Below are 21601 nucleotides of genomic sequence, written 5' to 3'. Positions count from 1 at the left end.
ATTATTTCTGACTGTGAATTGCTCAGTTTAACTCTGGAATGAAGGTGCAGAGATCTGTATTTGCTTCTGCCAGGCACTTGGAGATAGTATCAGGATGGAAATACTTGAAATGTTGAGCTTGAGATGTCTTTGACTATCCATGTATGATGAATTTGGGTTGCAAACACAAGTGGTAACAAACTGCTTATTATGAATTCTCAGAGGGATTTTTTCTCTCGTTTACTCAGCAAGATTTGAGATAGGTAATTTTCCTTACAGTATTCGCCAGAGGGAACAGAAGGATTTTTAGATGGTTTTATCTCTAGCTCATCCTAATAATGGGGCTTTAAATCCTTTGGAGTCTCAGCTTACAAGGGAGACAATCTCTTATTAGACACATACTTTGGGTGGGCTCTGGGCTTAGCCCTCTGTACCCAACGTCATCAAAACTCATGCTTTCCTACTCAGCAGATTCTCCTAGGATAAAAGCTATATTCAGTGTTTCATTAAACCTATCTGCATTTCTGCCTTCATTTGGGTTTTCCTGTTTTGATTGTTTTATAGTCAGATATATTGAGGTATTAGTCACATACAATAAAACTCTTCAATATTCAGCTTCTATGAGTTTTACAAACACATCTACTAATGTAACACTATCACCACAACCAATATATAGAACAGTTCCTTATTCACTTAGTTTCTTGTCTTTTTGTTTGTTTGTTTTAAATGTCTATCTAGCATCTTCGGTTGTATTTTCAGTGGGACAGTTAATCAAGATACATAATCCACTATGTTGTCAGAAACTATCATTCCCTGATATTTTATATATTTCTTGTTGGTCCTTTTTTTTTTTTTTAATTCGCTATCTATCTTTCCTAATAGAATGTAAGCTCATGAGAAAAGGGACTTATCTATTTGGTTCACTGCTGTACCCTTAGCACCTAAACCAATGTTTGGAAATGGTAGGTGTTCAATAAATATTTGTAGTTGAATGAACAGTGATACATGCTTTGAAGAAATTAAAACAGGATAAGGGGATAAAAAGTGACAACATAACCAATTCAAAATATCGCATACTTACCATATTCGACTGGGGTTGCAATACCAGTCTTGCTTGTTTCTTTCTTTGTTTTCGATAATAGTTTTCAAATGTTTCCTCATCACCCTAAAATAAAATCAGCAGAGTAATGAAAAATACACATACACACACATACAACTAAAACAGATACTTCTTTACCCCTGAGTCACTTTAAATTTTCTAACTAGAATGTAAATGTTTCATAGCATTTCATACAGAATGTCAAGAATAAGTTTTGCCATTATAGTTTAAAGATAGTAATTTGTTTGTATCATGACTATTAGGAAGAATAAAGTTATGTTTAAACAATTTGACACCTACCAAACTTACTACTTAGGCTTTATAGATTTTTGATTGACCAAACCAAAATATGGCTATCAGTGAGGGAAGCCCAGTGAAAGATTAGCTTCAAAGCCTAAACTTCTGAGCATGTTATACAAAGCCCTATGTGTAACATGAGCATGTTATACAAGCCCCTGCCTCATCTCTTGCTACTCTTTCACTCTCAATATATCCATATACTGCTCTCTTTTCACTTCCAGGCTTTTGTGCAGGCTATTTCTGAAATAAGTTTCCCAGTTTCCTTTTCCCATATGATTTTTTACTCATCCTTCAGGACTTGCCAGAGATATCACTTCCTTGAGAAAGCTTTCCCTAACTTCTGAAGGCTTGTTATTTTCTGTTCTCTCATAGCAACCTGTACTTCCCTATCATAGCACTTATACCATGCTATAATTTCTTGGTTAGTCTATCTCAGTGTTGTCCAATGGAACTCCCTGTGATGATGAACGTTTACTATGTCTGTGCTGTCTAAAATGGTAGCCCACTAGTCACATGTGGCTATAGAGCATTTGAAATGTGGCCAATCTGAATGAGACACTGACTTTTACATTTAAATTTTAATTATTTTAGTAACTACATATAACTAACAGCTACATTATCCAACAACAGAGATCTATCTTTACTACCTCACTCTATTAGAGTATGGTCCACATTCCATCTAGCTCATCACTGTATCCCTATCACTTAGAAGAATGCTTGGCATGCAGAAGGCACTCAATAAATATTAGGTAAGTGAATAACTGAAAAAATAAATTAATTACTATACCTCAATCCCCTCTGTCTTCTTCACTGTTTAAAGAGAACCCATCCAACATCAGAAGGAAAGGTTGAGAACCATTTCCCTAATCATCTAAGGCTCCAAAGTCAAAAGAAAAAAACTACAGGAAAAAAATGTCAAAATCCACATTTTCACTGAAAAAAAGTCTGATTTTATTTTCTTTATACTTAAGTAGCTACAAAAAATGACTCTTCTTAGTGCTGTCTAAAGTAAACTTAAAATGCAGAAAATATTTTTACCTAGGTATCCTATACGAAACTTTTTCCAATTATTTTATACGTAAACAATTAAAATAATTTCAATAAGCTATAATGTCCCCCACACAGTTTTAATATGGTACCTAATTTTTTTCACCATAATTTTAAATAAATGTAGAGGATATAATGCATTTAAAGATAAAATGGAATTTAACATAAAACTGCTAAATCCTCATTTAAACATACCCAGCCATCACTCATTTAAAAAAATATGGGGCCGGGCACAGTAGCTCACGCTTTAATCCCCGCAACTTGGGAGGCAAAAGCAGGAGGATCACTTGAGGCCAGGAGTTTGAGACCAGCCTGGGCAACATGGTGAGACTCCATCTCTACAAAAAATTTAAAAATCAGCAAGGCATGGTGGTACATGCCTGTAATCCCAACTACTCAAGCGGCTGAGACAAGAGGATCGTTTGAGTTCGGGAGTTCAAGGCTACAGTGAGGTATGATCATACCACTGCACTCCAGTTGGGGCAACAGAGTAAGACCTCATCTCTTTTTTTCTTTCTTTTTTTTTTTTATTTTTCTTTTCTCCTCAGATTCCTTTTTACCATGAAACCCCATATCTAAAAAAATATAAAATATACAAATATAGAGAGATACATGAACACATTATTCCTTAATATTTAGAAAGTCTACATTTTTCTTTTTGAACTCTTATTTCCAGTCCATTATCCTTACAGAATTTATTCTAACTTAATTTTAAAAAACATTGTCTAATATGATATGTTTTACTCTTATCTTTGAGATTATAAGGCTTTAGGTGTTATGCTGGGTTTTTTTCTTCTGGGTGAAATTATCATAATCAGTACTAAACTGATGCAAACGGCCTAAGTATATCATACATTTTGATAATGAGTAAACCCAAAAGTACATTTTTATTGGAAATAAATATCTTAATAGAATGAGTGAGACTTTTCTTCCCCCCATTAACAATATACTTTCTGGTTCAAATTCTGACCTGCAGACTTAGGGCATTTGATTTTTTTTTTTTTTTAAAGTCCACCCTAAAACCTAAAATCTAATTATCAAAGCCAGTCCTCATGATCAAACTAATAAGTCAAATTGTACTAAGTGTCTCTCAAGAAAAGTCTGACTCCAAGTTTCACTTCAAAAAAAGTAAAGATGAGGCTGAAATCAGAGGATTGCTCAAGGCCAGGAGTTCATGATCAGCCTAGGCAGCATGTCAAGCTATCTCTTTAAAAAAAATTTTTTTTTTAATTAGCCAGGCATAGTGGCATGCACCTGTAGTCCCAGCTACTCAGGAGGCTGAGGCAGGAGGATTACTTGAACCCAGGAATTCAAAGCAGCTGTGAGCTATGATCTCACCACTGCACTCCAGGCTGGACAACAGCGAGACCCCATCTCTTAAACAAAACAAACAACAACAACAAAATTACATCATGAAAACCACTGAGAAATTATGGGTTTACACCATAATATCACCAACGCCAGGTGCATTGGCTCACGCCTATAATCCCAGCACTTTGGGAGGCCGAGGAGGACGGATCACTTGAGGCCAGGAGTTCGAGACCAACCTGGCCAACATGGTGAAACCCTGTTTTTACTAAAAATACAAAAATTAGCCATACATGGTAGCACACACCTGTAATCCCAGCTACTTGGGAGACTGAGGCATGATAATTGCTTGAACCTGGGAGGCAGAGGTTGCAGTGAGCCAAGATTACACCACTGCACTCCAGCCTAGGCAACAGAGCACGACTCTGTCTTAAAAAAAAAAAAATTATGGAATTACAAAAAGCAGTCAATATTATTTAAACCCAGTGTGATTGTTTTGTGCATTCACACCCTTAAAATCAAGACAATAAATCAGTTTCTCATTACTTATTCTGTTTTCATTACTTAATTTACAATAATGCAATGTAATACACAACTAAAATTCTAAGCTTTTATGAAGTAAGGAGCATAATAAACAATACTACGTGCCTTCCATTAACATGTTGACATACATAAAACCTGTTCAACTTTTGGAAATAATTAAATACAACCAAGTATAAAAATCAGGGATATAAAAAAGAATAAAATAATATTTTTGGAGCAACCTGGATGGAACTAGAGACCATTATCCTAAGTGACAGAACTCAGGAACAGAAAACCAAATACTGCATGTTCTCACTCATCAGTGGGAGCTAAGCTGTGGGTATACAGAGGCATGTGGAGTGGTATAATGAACACTGGAGATTCAGAAGTGGGGTGAAGGATGAAAAAAATCACCTATTGGGTACAATGTACACTATTCAGGTGACAAGTACACTAAAAGCCTAGACTTCATTACTATACAATTCATCCACATAACTAAAAGCCACTTGTACCCCTAAAGCTACTAAAATAAATAAAAGTACATTAAAAAATGCACCCCTACTAATCAATAAATCAAACAATAAAATCAGGCATAACTCCATTAATTTCATTAGATATGATGACCATCCTTTTTCTGGGTGTTTAACAAAAGAGAATGGTATATGCTGCTAAAAATGAATAGCCAGGGTTTACTTTAAATATGAAGTAGAAAACATTAAACAATTGGACTTAGACTTATGATAGCTAAACAGCTTTACCCACTTTATCGAATCATAATGTACATGAATATGAAAAAATAAAGCTAGCCAGTGTAACTTAAAATTTTTGGCAGCCCCAGAAAACACTCCATTCATGTTTAAAAGATACAGCTTTACTAACCCACATCATTTGGCTGTTTAAAGGTGTTTTTCTTTACAGCAAATGATACATCCTAACGAAGAGTATTAAGATTAGCCAAAATCATTGTTTACATTTAAACACATAGGACATAGTTTTAGCAATCAAAATTCTCTGTGTTCTCTTTGCTCTACTCTCACAGGGACTCTCTCTTAAAAGCAATTACTTGTTGTCAATAGCTAGGGGGAAAAAGAACAGGTCATTAAAAGGAAACTATCGTTATTCCTACCTATGTCATTACTCCCTACTACATATCTAAATTCAGAATATCCTACCACAGGACAAAATATACTGTTCCTAACATGATTTACCCTTAACAGAAATTTGTGCAAAAATGGAAAGGAAGGAACTCCCAATACAGTTCCTTGATTAATAATTAAAGGAGACTTCTCCTTTATTTGGCACCCTGGAAGCTTTTACACCTCAAGACAATGCACCATGGTAGTACTGAGTGTCAGTGAAGGGTATGATTTTCATTTATAAAGTAAACGTGGTAGCCTTCAAAACAGCCTCCAAAGATCCCCACCTCATGGTATTCATACCCTTGTGTGGTCCCCTCCCACAATGCACCTGAGTTCATCTATGTGACGAATAGGATAAAGCAGAAGTAATGGTATGTTACTTCTGAGATTGTGTTATAAAAGGAATGATGGCTTCCATTTTGGTTTCTCTCCTGGATGACTCACTCTGGGGGAAGCCAGCTGCCATGTCATGAGGACTTTCAGGCAGCCTGGTAGACACTCCATGTGGCAAGGAACTGAGGCCTTCTACCAGCAGCCATCATAGAGGCAAATCCTCCAGCCCCTGTTAAGCCTTCAGATGACAGCAGTCCTCATGACATCTTGACTAGAATCTCATAAGAGACCTGTAGCCAGAACCAGCCAGCTAAGAGACTCCCTGACTGCTAACCCTGTGAAATAATAATGTTTGTTGTTTTAAGGCAGTGTGTTATACAGCAATTGATAACTAATATGGTCACTATCTTAGGTAGCTGTCCTAGGAACAGAATCTGAGATCAATGATAAACTAAAGAAATGTTGAAGAAGGAAACTGTTCAAGAAGTGAAGAAAGTAAAAGGAACAAGAGGAAGCCAACCAAGGGTACCATCTAAGGCAAAAAATTGTGTGCCTGATTCCACACTGCAACTTCAGAGCATAGGTTATACCTCAGTGTTGTCCTAATCTAGGCAAGGAAGCTAGGCTTTCAAACACCATATCCACACACCATAACTTATTAATCTCAACACAGGTAATCTGATGTGGGGTAGCTTCTAGCTGAAAAGGGACCCAAGGGAATCTGAGCAGAGCACCAACAGTAAGAGAAGAACTATTCTCAAGACAGGTTGGGCTTCCCAAACAGATCATTTTTAGAAAGAAAACCATGGACCTAAAATTTATTTCCCTAAAGTTTCTAGCCCAGGGCCCCTTGGAAAGCCTTCATATACCCTTAAAAACTCCTAGGGCAGCAATTCGCACACTATATTTGGTATTCATCAGATAATTAGGAAATTAACTCATTCAATATTCAGTATTCTAAGTAAAAAAATGATCCCTATACTCAAAGTTTAGGATACAGCCAGCTAAGTAAAGTCAGAGAAGCTCTTAGGACTTCTCAAAGTCTGAAAAATGATAAGCTATGATAAGCTACATTGTGAATATTGTGTGCAGCATTTTCCAAAGACAATCCCTTTTTTTGACATTATACCTATTTTCCTTTCATGGAATACTCATATTTGATCAAATAGAGTAGGATACCTTAGGATTTCGGACATAGAGCTTTTTTGGCTAAAGTAGACTTACAGTCAACAGTCCTTGAAAGCATACATATTAATGTAACCCTTTTATAATAACCCCTTTAACATTTACTGCCTGATATTTTATACCAGGTCCTATACCAAGCACTTTTATTATTTATATTGACTATAATATCCAACATAGCCTTGGAAATTGTTAACCATATTTTGCAAATGAGGAACTCAAAGAAGGGAAGTAATTTTCCCAATGCTATAATGCTGGGAAATGGCAGAACTGGAATAACGAGTAGAAGGAAGAAGAGTTGTAACAATAATAAGAAATTAGTGGCCAGCCACGGTGGCTCATGCCTGTAATCCCAGCACTTTGGGAGGCTGAGGTGGGCATATCACCTGAGGTCAGGAGTTTGAGACCAGGCTAGCCAACATGGAGAAACCCTGTCTCTACTAAAAATACAAAAATTAGTCAGGCATAGTGGCAGGCGCCTGTAATCCCAGCTACTTGGGAGGCTAAGGTAGTAGAATTGCTTGAACCCAGGAGGCGCAGGTTGTAGTGAGCCAAGATGGCACCACTGCATTCCAGCCTAGGCAACAGAGCAAGACTCTGTCTAAAAAAAAAAGAAAGAAATTAGCTTTACCAAATAATTTTTGGTTATATATACCAGCCAGAAGTTATTGTGCTAATGAAAGTTTATTAAATTTACAGCATAAAACAGTAAGACTATACTGTAAACTCTACCTCTACAAAAAATACAAAAATTAGCCAAGCATGGTGGCATGAGCCTGTAGTCCCAGGTACTTGGGAGGCTCAAGTGGGAGTACTGCTTGAGCCCAAAGAGGTCAAGGCTGCAGTGAGCTGTGATCACGCCACTGCACTCCATCTTGGGTGACAGAGCAAGACCCTGTCTCAAAAAAAAAAAAAGAAAGAAAGAAAGAAAACAATAGCACAAAGAAAAGGGTATTAATCTAACTGAATTGTTTTAAAGTAAGATGTTAATTGCAATCCTCAGGGCTAATACTAAGAAAATAGGCTGGGCTCGGTGGCTCACACCTGTAACCCCAGCACTTTGGGAGGCCGAGACGGGTGGATCACCTAAAGTCAGGAGTTCGAGATCAGCCTGGCCAACAAGGTGAAACCCCATCTCTACTAAAAAAATACAAAAAATTAGCTGGCCATGGTGGCGGGTGCCTGTAAACCCAGCTACTTGGGAGGCTGAGGCAGGAGAATCACTTGAACCCAGGAGGCGGAGGTTGCAGTGATCTGAGATTATGCCATTGCACTCCATCCTGGGCAACAAGAGCAAAACTCCAGCACAAAAAAAAAAAAGAAAAGGAAAGGAAATGACAAAGGAAATGAAATGGTACATAAGAAAATATCTATTTAATGCACAAGACAGTACTAATGGAGGAATAGAGGAACAAAAAAGATATAAGACATGTTAAAACAAATGGCAAACATCAGAGCAGACATAAATCCTACCTTATCAGTAATTACATTAAATGTAAATGAACTAAACACTCCAAATGAAAGGCAGAGATCAGCAGACTGGATTTAAAAAAACAGACTGAACTATGTGTTACCTACTGGAGACATACTTTAGATTCAAAGATACAAAGAGACTGAAAGTAAAAGGATGGGGAAAAACATACTATGCCAATAGTGCTCAAAAGAAAGCTGGAGTGGCTATACTAATTAAAGCCAAACAGACCTTAAGACAAAAAATATTATGAAGAAAGATATTTTATGATTTTTTTTAAAAAAGGTCAATCCATCAGGAAGACATAACAATTATAAACATATATTCACCTGCCAACAAGGCCCTAAAAATACATGAATAAAAAACTGGCAAAACTGAAAGAAAAAATGGACAATTCAACAGTTATAGTTGAAGACTCCAATACTTCTACTTTCAATAACAGAATAGGCAGAAGACCAACAAGGAAGTAAAAGATGTGAACAACCCTATAAACCAACTACATCTAACAAATATCTATAGAACACACCACCTAATAACAGCCAGATACACATTTTTGATGTTTTGGGGGTGGTTGGAGGGGTGGGTAATGGGTATTTCTGGAATTAGGTAGTGGTAATGGTTGCACATCCTTGTGAATATGCTAAAACCACTGAATTGTATACTCTAAAAGGGTAAGTTTTTTTCGTATGTGAACTAGATCTCAATAAAGCAGTTATTTTTAAAAAGGAACATTAAATCAAAAATAAGAGCAATGTAGTATGGAATACACATGTAAAAGTAACTTACAAGAACTGTGATGTAACAACAGCACAAAGGCAATAGGGAGAAATGGAAGTATACTATTACAAGGTTCTTAAAATATACATGAAATGGTATATCACTTGAAATTACACTATGATAAGTAAACAAAAAATGTAAGTGCCTTACACACAGAGTGGATATTTCACAAAGAATTATGTGAAGATTTACAGCATATGATCAATTTTTAGGGCCTAAAATACATACATGCCTTTTAAATAATATAAAGCTATATATACATAAATATAAAACATACTTACCAAAACAGAATAAATGTGCAAACATCGATAAACAGGGGAAAAATCGACAAGATCCTGAACAGTTAAGACCTGAAAATTAAACCATTTTTTAAAAAATTATAGGTCAAACTATTAGACCACCATTAGATAATGTAAAGTTAAAGATAGGCGAGAAGATTCATGAACTTTGTGTTACAACATTTATTCAATTCTCCCATATAAAGCATACACTATAAACGCAAAACCTTCTTTATTTTGTTTTGGCATTTCTTCAGCAGTTTATTCTTTGTAGTATGTTTATTATCACTGTGGACTGTTTTCAACTTAAGGTAACAAAGGAGAGAAATTGTATATTTTTAATATGTATGACAGATTACAGAAAACTGCTATGGATAACTAGATACCTTATTATTGTTTTGGGTAAAAATGATACATAGATTTCATGATTTGGCTATAGACAAAGTTCCTGTTCTTATGCAGCTATGTCATATGATTGGTCATTATTGCATTGAATTAAAAACACTATCAGTATTATTTTACAGAATGCTAAGAAAGAAAAAACACCACCACTTAAAACTATAACACCATCATCTTTAAGATGTATCCTATATTCTGAAATGTTATGTGGAAAAAAAAATGCCTTATAATTGATGAAATGTAGTACTATAAAGTTTCTCAAACTTGAGAAATACATAAACTCTTTTTAAAAGAACACATTTGTACTCATGTGAATCTCCAGAGTGAACTTAAATTATTTTTACTATAACATTGCTTATTAGGGAAAATGATAAAAACAAAATGTAGTGCAGTATAGTAGTAAAATAGATCTGAGAGAACAGGGAAACCACCAAGCTCCTCTAAATGTAAAGGTCTGGGGGTAAGGCATGATGGTGATGCTCCCAGCAGGAAAGATATACAGAACAGGAAGGGGAAAATTGAAGTAAGAAGACTAGATGGTCTATTTTCAACATTCTGAACCTCAAAGGAGAAAATAATACAGAGGTCCTCTGAATATTTAGAAAGAACAAAAAAGCAGAGGTCAAAAATATTTATTTAATTTAAAGGGACAAAAAACCTAATAATAATTTCAAGGGACTAATCAGGACATACTAATTCCACATTAGGAAGGCATTTAACTGTTTGAAGCTGTTCATTTGTCTGTATTCAGTACAATAGCAGACATTCACTATATACGCATATATATATACATATATACACACATACACATATGTGCATACATATTCACACAAATATATTACATATATATTACATATATATTTGTGTGACTATGTATATATGTATCACCTCATCCTCAGATATACAGCAGAAATGTACATAGTGGCTGGGTGTGGTGGCTCACGCCTACAATCCCAGCACTTTAGGAGGCCAAAGCAGAAGGACCACTTGAAGCCAGGAGTTCAAGACCAGCCTGGACAACACAGCGGTTCCCCATCTCTACAAAAAATATTAAAACATTAGCTGGATATAGTATATACAAGCATGTGCCTGTAGTTCCAACTACTTGGGAGGCTGAAGCAGGAGGAGCATTTGAACATAAGAGTTTGAGGTTACAGTAAGCCATGATTATGCCAACTGCTCTCCAGCCTGGGTGACAGAGTAAGACCCTGTCTCAAAAAAAAAAAAAAAAAAAAAAGAAATGCACATAGTAAACACTCAGCTGTTCACCCATTCACAAATGCAGTCATGAGCACATAGTCATATGGTTCAACTAAAAATTCTTACTGCATCCCAATTATGTCCTTAGAAAAAGAATTTAAAATCTCATTGGCAAGGCAAAACTTATAAATTAATTGGGAATAACAAGGTTCCTATGATAGTAGCTAAATTTAAAAAAAAATTGAAAAGGACGATAAAAGGTAAGTTCAATAGAAGATTCTGTGGAGATAATTTTATTTATTTTTTTGAAATGGGCATCTCACTCTGTCACCCAGGCTGGTATGTAGTGACATGATCACAGCTCACTGCATCCTCAACCTCCTCTGGCTCAGGTGATTCTCCCACCTCAGCCTCCCCAGTAGCTGGGAATACAGGCACTATGCCTGGCAATTTTTTTGTATTTTTTGCAGGAAAGGGGCTTCGCCATGTTGGCCAGGCAGGTCTCAAACTCCTGGCCCAAACAATCTGCCCCCCTCGGCCTCCCAAAGTGCTATCAGAGGCATGAGCCACGGCATCAAGCCCTGTAAAAAAAACTTTCGAAAGCAATAGGATGCCGGGCATGGTGGCTCACACCTGTAATCTCAGCACTTTGGAAGGCTGAATGAGAGGATAATTTGAGGCTAAGATAATCTGAGTTCAAGACCAGCCTTGGTAACATAGTGAGACCTCTGTCTCTATAAGAAATTTTTTTTTTTTTTAATTAGCCAGGCATGGTGATAGTGTGCTTTTAGTCCTAGCTACTCGGGAGACTGAAGTGGGAGGAACACTTGGACCCAGAAGTTGCAGGCTGTAGTGAGCTATGACTGCACCACTGCACTCACAGGCAACACAGTGAGCCCTATCTCTAAAAAAAAAAATGAAAGAAAAAAAGAACGAGAGAATGAATTTGGATATAGAAGATGAAAGAAAGAAAATATTTAAGGATAATTTCAAGGTTTCTAGACTTACTAGAACTTTTTTTTTTCCATTAAAAGACTAATCATAGTAGTTATTTTTGTAGTATTTCAGCACCAATTTTTTAAAAAGGTAGACTATCCAGAATTAGGCCAAATGACAAGACATTACGAAATAAAAATTTGACAACAGGTAATTCAAATATAAGTAATCACTATAAAAATAATTAGATTTGGGCGCAGTGGTCCACACCTGTAATCCCAGCACTTTGGGAGGCCGAGGTGGACAGATCACCAGGCCAGGAGTTCAAGACCAGCCTGGCCAGCATGGTGAAACCCCGTCTCTACTAAAACTACAAAAATTAGCCAGCCAGGCATGGTGGCGCATGCCTGTAATCCCAGCTACTTGGGAGGCTGAGGCAGGAGAATTGCTTGAACCCAGGAGGCAGAGGTTGCAGTGAGCCAAGATAGCGCCACTGCACTCCAGCCTGGGCGACACAGTGAGACCCCGTCTCAAAAAAAAAAAAAGAAAAGAAAAATTAGATTTACACTTTTACTACAGATTCCACTACCAGAGATTTAGAAATATAATCTACAATCGTGTTTATCTGTCAATTATCTAGCCCAACATTTCAGATGACTCCATTGTCCTAATAGCTCAATACAATCTGATTGACTTTGTCAACTTGAAATAAAAATATATACAGAAAAATTTCCAAGCAAAAAAATTTGAGAATAAACAAAGAAATAGGATTAAAATCCAGGACATGCACAGACCAGGGTGGTCTCTGGCATGTCTGCAGAACAAAGGAGGTTAGGGTTTTACTGGGGAGACAGATTGTTATGCAAATTGTTTTGAAAGAAAGTTCACTGGTGAGTGTCACTAGTTGCTAGAAAGGACTTGTAATTTTGGAGTTATGGTTAGGCCCTTACAGTTTTGGACTGACCTTGTAAGATAGTTGTTTGTTTTTTTTCTTCTTTTTGAGACAAGGTCTCACTCTGTCTCCCAGGCTGGAGTACAGTGGCACAATGTCGGCTCACTACAACCTCCACCTCCTGGGTTCAAGCAATTCTCATGTCTCAGCTTCCCAAGTAGCTGGGACTAGAGGTGCCCACCACCATGCCCAGCTAATTTTTATATTTTTAGTAGAGACAGGGTTTCACCATGTTGGCCAGGCTGGTCTTAAACTCCTGCCTCAAGTGATCCACCCACCTCGACCTTGCAAAGTGCTGGGATTACCGGTGTGAGCCACTGTGCCTGGTCTGTTTTGAAACAGACAAGTGTTCACATGTAAGTGGCTAGCTGTCCTTGTAGGGCTGATGCAGTAAGCTATGGTTTCAAAAAATTTATTGTGATAGCTCCTGATACCAGGCAAATCGTCCATGACAGCCCTCCCTTCACGGCCTTCTCAGCCTCCATTCTGTCAAAGTTTGACACACTGACTCCATTTTGACTCTGACAACTTTTACAACATAGATTTATTTTGCATACGGGAAGACTAAATCAAACAGATGTACATTACAATCCAAAAGAAAAAAAATTATCTAATAATAGAAAAGAAAGAAAGAAACCCATCACCTCTTCTTCATTCTCATCCTCTTCTTCAAGTGAATGTTTCAATACAGTTTCATTCCTTTCCTCTGGAATTCTATCACGATTTATATACATATTCTTCCCAAATTTCATTTTATTTTGTTTCTGCAGAGAAACACTGAAGGTTTTCTGATGCTGTGCCTATTTTCAAGAGAGAGAAATTCAGATTATTCCAAAACTGATTATGGTCAAAATTGGTTCAAAAAATTTGTTCATAGTTTTTTTTATCTTTTTAATGTCTGTAGGTATAGAATTTGTAGTGATGTCTCCTTTCTTATTCATGATTTTTGCCTTCTCGTTTCCTTTTTTAAAAAAAAAAAAAACAGGGTCTCACTCTGTCATCCAGGCTGGAGTACAGTGGCACCATCACAGCTCACTGCAGCTTCAACCTCCCCAGGCTGCGGTGATCCTCCTACCTCAGCCTCCAGAGTAGCTGGGACTACAGGCATGCACCACCACACCCAGCTAATGTTTCTTTGTTTTTTTGGTTTTTTTGTTTTTGTATTTTTTTGTAAAATGGGGTTTTGCCATGTTGCCCAGGCTGGTCCCAAACTCCTGGCTCAAGCAATCCACCTGCCCCAGCCTCCCAGAGTGCTAGGATTACAGGCGTGACCCACCGCACCCAGCTTCTCTTCCTTTTTAAACAGTCTTAAAATTATGTAGAACCATGTATTTCCTCAGTTGGCATATTGTGTGTTGGCAAGGGGGACTGGCCAACACTCTTTGGCCATACTCCCAACTTCCTGAATTAGCCATTAACCTCACAGAAGGAACTATAACATCAAATTGCAAGCTTATTTTACTTCCCACTGAAAATGCCCACAGTTTGTGAAGACTAAGAATGCAGAAGCTGTCATCCCACAATTGATCATTGACAAAAAACAACATTTACACAGAATAAAAAGTTGAGAACCCTCATACTTTTAGGCATTTTAGTAATACTTCCCTATCAGAACTTCATTACCAGAAATAGAAAAAAATATAAACTTAATTCCAGGATTTTAATTTCCTTACACACTGCGAGACATTCTCTCTGTTTTGATGGGTCAGATTGTTGCTATTTTGTTCTGTTAGCACATAGGTCGTGCACTGGCTATTTTAGGCGAGTTCTCTCTAAGGCACATGTAACTGCCAATCAGCCTTCTCTACACTTAGGTTATCAGACCATGCAAGTTGCAGTAATCTGGCTCCTCTCTTACCTAGACTTTGATCCTGGCTGCCCCCTAGAGGCTGGTACTGGAGAAAATTATTATCACTCCTGTGTATTCCCTTTCCCTCTGTGCCCAAACTAATTTTGTCAGTGATTTTCTGTCCTGGGAGTATAAAATCATTTATTTAGAGTATTGTTTCCAAATTATGTTATGCACAAAACTAACAATTCACACAGTAAAAACAGATGTTCCTTGAAAAAAGGGTTCTAAGCTCAAATGAGTTATATAAATATTACATATTGTATCCTCCTCCTAGGAGATTTACAATTCATAAGTAAAGAAATCCGCTTAACTTTATTTAACCCAGGTTTCCAAAATTTATTTGACTATTTAGTCCTTTTGTTCTCCCTAGAGCAGTGGTCCCCAGGCTTTTTTTGCAGGTGGATGGTTTCAGATGAAACTGTTCCACCTCAGATGATCAGGCATTAGATTCTCATAAGGAGTGCGCAACCTAGATGCCCCGCATGCACAGTTCACAATAGGGTTTGCGCTCCTATGAGAATCGAATGCCGCTGATCTGACAGGAGGCGGAGCTCAGGCAGTAATCCTCTTTAGCAAGCCACTCACCTCCTGCTGTGTGGCCTGGTTCCTAAAGGCCACAGACAGGTACCAGTCCACGGCCTGGGGGCTAGGAACCCCTGCCCTAGAGAGCAATATTAAAATGTGTGCCAGAGAACATTATATGGAAAATGTTAACTTACCCAATATAAATTTTAGATATTTATTGCTAATTAAACATCAGACTAAGAGTGGATTCATCTCTCATATTAGAATTTAAAAAATTCTCCCTAGACAATCTAAAACTCAGCTCTAAACTAATTTTCAAAAATAACTTTTTTTGTGCCACTCATGTTAGGCATAATAGCTAGATCCCAGGAAGGCAAAAATAAGCAGGGCAAAATCCTCCACTTAAAAAATTCAGTCTAGTTAAGAACATAAAAAAAGCAATTGTAGTGTGAAAAGTACAATGGTATACACACTGAGGATGAAGTGACCATCTCTCACTGGCAGTAGTGTAATGGGTGATGGCAGAAGATTTCACAGACAAGGTGATGTTCAAGCCCGCTTTTGGGAGGAAAAAGCAGGAATTCATCCGACTGAGAAATGTGAAAGAATGGACATTCTTGGTGAACACCTAGTATATTCCAAAATCTGTAAGACAGCAGATACTGCTAGAGCATAGAAGGGAGACAAGTATCAAGATGAGACTGAGGAACTTGGACTTAAGTAAAAGGTAACAGGGTATTACTTAAGATGAAGTGGTGTGGTCTTATTTGCATTTTAGGACAGTAACCAAAAGGAGAAGAGAATACAGGTAAGGAAAACAAATGATTCTATATAACAGTTCAGCTATGTAGAGGGGGAAACAGAATCTACAGGTATTTAGAAGCAGAATTGATAGTCACTAAGTAGGACTTAGTAACAAATAACATTAACAGTATGAATACTCCTGAAAAGTTTAAAATACTCCCCAGTTTCTGGAATTGTGGAAACAGGAGACACTACTATCTTGTAGGGAGACCCCCTGAAACTATTGCTATGGAATAAAAGATGAAATGCTCCTGATTATTGTAAATACAAAACTGCATGCAGGATTGTGTAAAGACAATGCCAGGTTGGACTGCCAGAATGAGCCAAAAGCGCGTGATGTGCTTCCCCCTGCAGAGAGCCTATGAATGGACGTGCAGTCAGGGAGGTTTCACATCACCAAGATTCCTATCCCAGAAAAGCAGATGTTCATAGCTCTGGGAATGGAATGCGACCCTTGTGAAGAGCCTATAAACGGATGCATGAGGGGGGTGCCTGTCCATATGGATAAGATAGGGCTATAAACGCCCTCATCTTGCCATGGCTCTTCTAGGCCCCTTTAGGGTTAAGGCATACTCCCTTCTGAGAATTTCTGGTCTGACTGGTTGTCTAGCTTCACGTCCTGTTTCTATAGATTGTTTGTAACCAGCTTTTGCTGCAACTGTTACTGCTGATTAATATCTGGCTAATCATAGGTTATGGAAAGACTGTGTTTCTGTTTTAAGGCTCTGTTAGAAATTACTGATGCACACACTATATTGTAAATTTTTATCTCTGTATACTGTACTTCTACCTATAGATGTTATGTTAAAGAATTACTTCATCCCCATGTGACCATCTCACCTCATAATCAAATGACCCTAAATCCCTCACTAACCTACCCCGCCCTCACTAACCTTAATAATAAATGCTGGTATATCCAGTGCATTGGAGGCACCGTGGGACCAGAAGGCAGTGACCCCCCTGGACCCAGCTTTCACTATCTTGTGTGTGTCTATTATTTCTCGACCTGCTGATCCGCCTGGGAACAAAGAGAGAGCCCCGTTGCATTGCGGGCTGCTGGCCAGATCCTGCAATACTATCTGAGATAGCAAATATAAGAAAAATAGATTTAGGAAAAAAAGAATGGGTTTAGTTTTAGAAATGCTGGGTTTGGGGTAGCTTTAAGATATTTAAATGAATACATAACAAGTCCATCCATCCGTAAAAGGGATACGAGATCACGGAATTAAGCACAGGATACAGAGTGCACCCAAAGGTGGGGGCTGCTTTACAAGGTATAAGCTTTACACTCATGCCACCTAGAAGATTCCAGAACTAAACTGTGACTCTGCCAAACTGAGCACAGCTGATGAGAGACTTCAGGAGGCTTCTTATACATACACAAACACATACAAACACACACACACACACACACACACAGAGAGAGAGAGAGAGAAAAACCCACAAGAAATTGAAAGGTAGCATGAAGGGATACCAAGACAGAAAAAATACAACTTTTCTTACCAAATCTTGAGAAGTCTAACTCTCACTAGAAGGAAAACTCTCTAACTTCTCAACTCTGTGGAAGTTATTTCCAAAAGAAGAAATTGTAAAGAAAAACATCCCCACAGAGAGATGCTAAAAAAAGGTTTCTGTATGAAATGTCTGTTTAAATTGCAATGATAGGGAGCTTGATAACTTTTATGAGGAAAAATGATAGTGGACCAAGAGAGTCTATTCTCTCCCAGAAATAAATTTTTGTAAATCTTAAATCCTAGGGCCCATGATGTGATGGACTCCCTAAGTGGAAAGAATCCAAAACTGGTCTATGAAAAACAAGTCAAAGAAGATAAGTTTAATATTGACACTTGTGATTAAAATGTATAATGGAATATGAACTTTAAACTACTGTTTGCATTCTCATACTGAAAAAATTTACCAAGTGGTTGTGTTTTTAACTCCCATGGCATGCACAGATTTCCTTGGCCAGAGGTAGGAGAAATAGTATTGAAAACACTGTAATATTGAAGGGAAGAATACAATGGTGAGGAGCTCTACAATGGGGAAGACCCTCACTGACCAGAGACAATCAATAAGAAAGACTTAGGAGTTTCCAAAGTAGTTTGTAATACTTGGGGGAAAAAAAATCAAGCATTAGAAATCATGTAAGAGTGTGCAATGCAAAGACAAAAAGAAGAAATGGTGTTGAGCATTGTTTTATTTCTATGACACTGTTTCATTTCTATGACACTGTTTCATTTCTATGACTTTGCAAGCATAGCTCTTAGAAAATTTAATTTTTTTAACTTTTTATTATTAAAAATTTCAAAATAAACAGATTAATATCATGAACTCCCATCATTTATCTTCCACTAATATTTTTACATTCTTGTTCCATCTATACCTTTATCCACTCACTCCATATATACCCCAAATTATTATTATTATTATTATTTTGAGACAGAGTCTCCCTCTGTCACCCAGGCTGGAGTGCAGTGGCGCGATCTTGGCTCGCTGCAAGCTCCGCTTCCAGGGTTCACGCCATTCTCCTGCCTCAGCCTCCCGAGTAGCTGGGACTACAGATGCCCGCCACCATGCCCGGCTAATTTTTTGTATTTTTAGTAGAGACAGGGTTTCACCGTGTTAGCCAGGATGGTCTTGGTCTCCTGACCTCGTGATCTGCCCGCCTTGCCTCCCAAAGTGCTGGGATTACAGGTGTGAGCCACCCCACCCAGCCCCAAATTATTCTGTACAGTTTTCTAGTTTATTATTTTTTTATAGTTTTTTTTAAGTAAGATGTATATACATTGAAATATATAGCTAAGATCTGTACAAGTTTGACAAATACATTTTTATCATGGTATAAAACATTTCCATCTCCCCAGAAAGTCCCCTTGTGTCCTTTCCTAGGCAATTTCCCCACCCAGAGGTAACCACTGTTCTGATTTTTTTCATCTTAGTCTACCTGCTTTCGAATGACGTAAAAATGGAATCACACAGTTTGTGCCTTTTTGTATTCAATTTCTGTGGCTCAACACATCTGTGAGATTCATACATGTTGTTGCATTATCAGTAATTCATTCCTTTTTATTGCTAGGTAGTATTCCATTGTATGAATATACCACAATTTGTGTATCCATTCTCCTTCTGAAAGCCATTTGGGTTGTTTCCAGTTTGGGGCTAACTGTGAACAAAGATGCTATGACTATCGTGAGCCCATGTTTTTTGTTTCTCACTGATAAACACCTAGGAGTGGAACTGCTGACTCAAAAGGTAGATATATTGACTTCATAACTGCTGAGGCTTTTCCCATTGTTTGTCCGTTTATTATTGAACTGTAGTAGTTTTTAATTCACAGTTAATACTTTTAATTTGTTTTAAATAGAGAACAGTTTAGAATCTTAGCATAAAAAGGCTCCCACTTGCCTCTGGGGCTGCCACTGTTTAGCTAATTCTATACCAGATTTGGCTGGTGGTAAAGGATAACATAACACCACATATATGGAGAAGAATGCTGAGAGTTCGGGCAGTAACTAAAGAATTCATGTTAAACTGATTTTACTTAAAAAAGGAATAAATGTGAAGCCAAAGAAAACACTGATAGAATCCTTTCTAAACAATAACCAGAAAAGTTAAGAAAAAGGTAAAACAAAAATAAGCATTTTATGTAAGTTAAAGAAGTAAACCTTGGATATTTTCCAGATCCTGTATTACTAAATAATATTAAATCAAAATTATTTTTAATCTCACCTGTTTCATTGCTGTTTCACCTATTTTGTCAGAATGTTTTCGAATACTTTCCAAAAAGTCTTTGAGATCAGACATGGAGATTTCTTTAATATCCTCACGGAGTTTGGGAAGATTTTCTATCATGAGCTGACAAAACCGGTATTGACTAACCCAGGGGAAGTACACATTCTCTAATTGTTCCATAGTTTTTAGGGCAGAATAGTACCTGTGAGAAGTTAAAAAAAAAAAACTCTATAAAAAGTTCTTATCACAATATTTTTACAAGTAAATCTAAATAATCAGTTTTACACTGATTATTCATCAAAAAGGACCTAGTCATAGTTAAAATAAGTAAAATTGATATTTACATCTATTTGTCAAGGACAAACTATAAACCACATAAACAAGCCACAGGCTCAAAGTTGATGGCATACATTAATGTAAAACTTCTTTATTTCACTTCATCTGAATCTATAACATCAAAAGCATTATGATAGCATCTTAATACCATAAATGAATATGTATAATTGTTTCAAACTTGTGAATTATAACATCTAGTGATTTGTTATATGATTTTGTATTCTGTCTCCCATCATAATATCCATCCACACAGTATCACCACACAAAAATTACAAAACATGAATATAATTCTAATTAAAATAAAGTTTATTTAACTTTTTAAAAAATGTCATACTACTATTTAAGGCAATTAGAAATACTGTTAAGTATCACACACACACACAAAAAAAAAACAGGTAAAAATCCACACTGGGTAGAGGGCTTTTTCAATTCAACAAATATTTACTGAATGTAATATTTCCTCTTTTGGGCTTTGGGGGCTACTGTTTCACAGTGTGACATGCTGGGTATGCAGCAATTAGTAAAGTGTAGCCTTTGCCCTAGATAAATTGACATATATTTTCATATACATAATTTAGTTCTCTTTAGACTTCTATGAGGTACACTTCTATGGCAGATATTACAAGTAGCATTCTATAGATGAGAAAACTAAAATACACAAAAAGAGTATATAATTTAGCCAAGAAACCATATTAATTCATAGCTGGACTGAGACCTTAGCAAACTGTCAGTTTCCTACAATAATACTCAGCACCAAAAATCTATTTGAGAGTTAGGTAGAGGAACTTTAAAAATTAATTACATAGTATTCCGTATCTTTCTATTGAATTGGATGACATTAAAAGCAGGAAAAGGCATTAACTAATGTACAAAAAAGGCAAAACAAAGTAAGTTGATAGAAACTATGAGACATAAGTGAAAACAAAAGCAAGTTGAAAAGACCCACCAGGTGTGGTGGCTCACACCTGTAATCCCAGCACTTTGGGAGGCTAAGGTGGGCGGGTCACCTGAGATCAAGAATTCGAGACCAGCCTGGCCAATGTGGTGAAACCCTGTCTCTTCTAAAAATATAAAAATTAGTCGGGCGTGGTAGTGCACACCTGTAATCCCAGCTACTCAGGAGGCTGAGGCACAAGGATCATTTGAATCTGGGAGGTGGCAGTTGCAGTGAGATCGTGCAACTGCATTCCAGCGTGGGTGACAGAGTAAGAAACTTTCTCAAAAAAAAAAAAAAAAGACGTTATATTCAAAAGCTGTTTTAAAATACCAATTAGTTTTCTGGCATATACTCTCAAAGATAGAGTATATTCTGCAAATTGTCACAAAATATTACAACTAATTTAAAAATTAGACCATCTAAATTTTATCTTGGTAAACATCAGAATGCTTATAATGTAAACAAAATGTACATTTGGTCAGAAACTAAAATA

At 37.0% G+C, this 21601-nt stretch overlaps 1 protein-coding gene across 23 annotated transcripts in view; it reads right to left on the bottom strand.

The window, feature by feature from the left end:
- Positions 1-21601, bottom strand: part of EXOC6 (exocyst complex component 6) — a 257578-nt gene that overhangs the window by 127677 nt on the left and 108300 nt on the right. For all 23 annotated transcript variants that reach the window (XM_055093148.3, XM_055093149.3, XM_055093140.3 and 20 more), the window contains 4 exons: positions 19833-20037; positions 13567-13722; positions 9439-9507; positions 1061-1144 (listed from right to left, as the gene is read on the bottom strand). In XM_055093148.3, the coding sequence (XP_054949123.1) occupies positions 1061-1144; positions 9439-9507; positions 13567-13722; positions 19833-20037 (514 nt within the window). The remainder of the gene's footprint in view (positions 1-1060; positions 1145-9438; positions 9508-13566; positions 13723-19832; positions 20038-21601) is intronic.

The sequence above is a fragment of the Pan paniscus genome, chromosome 8, assembly GCF_029289425.2.
Source record: "Pan paniscus chromosome 8, NHGRI_mPanPan1-v2.0_pri, whole genome shotgun sequence".
Taxonomy (NCBI): Eukaryota; Metazoa; Chordata; class Mammalia; order Primates; family Hominidae; genus Pan; species Pan paniscus.
This window is presented reverse-complemented; position numbering and strand designations above follow the sequence as displayed.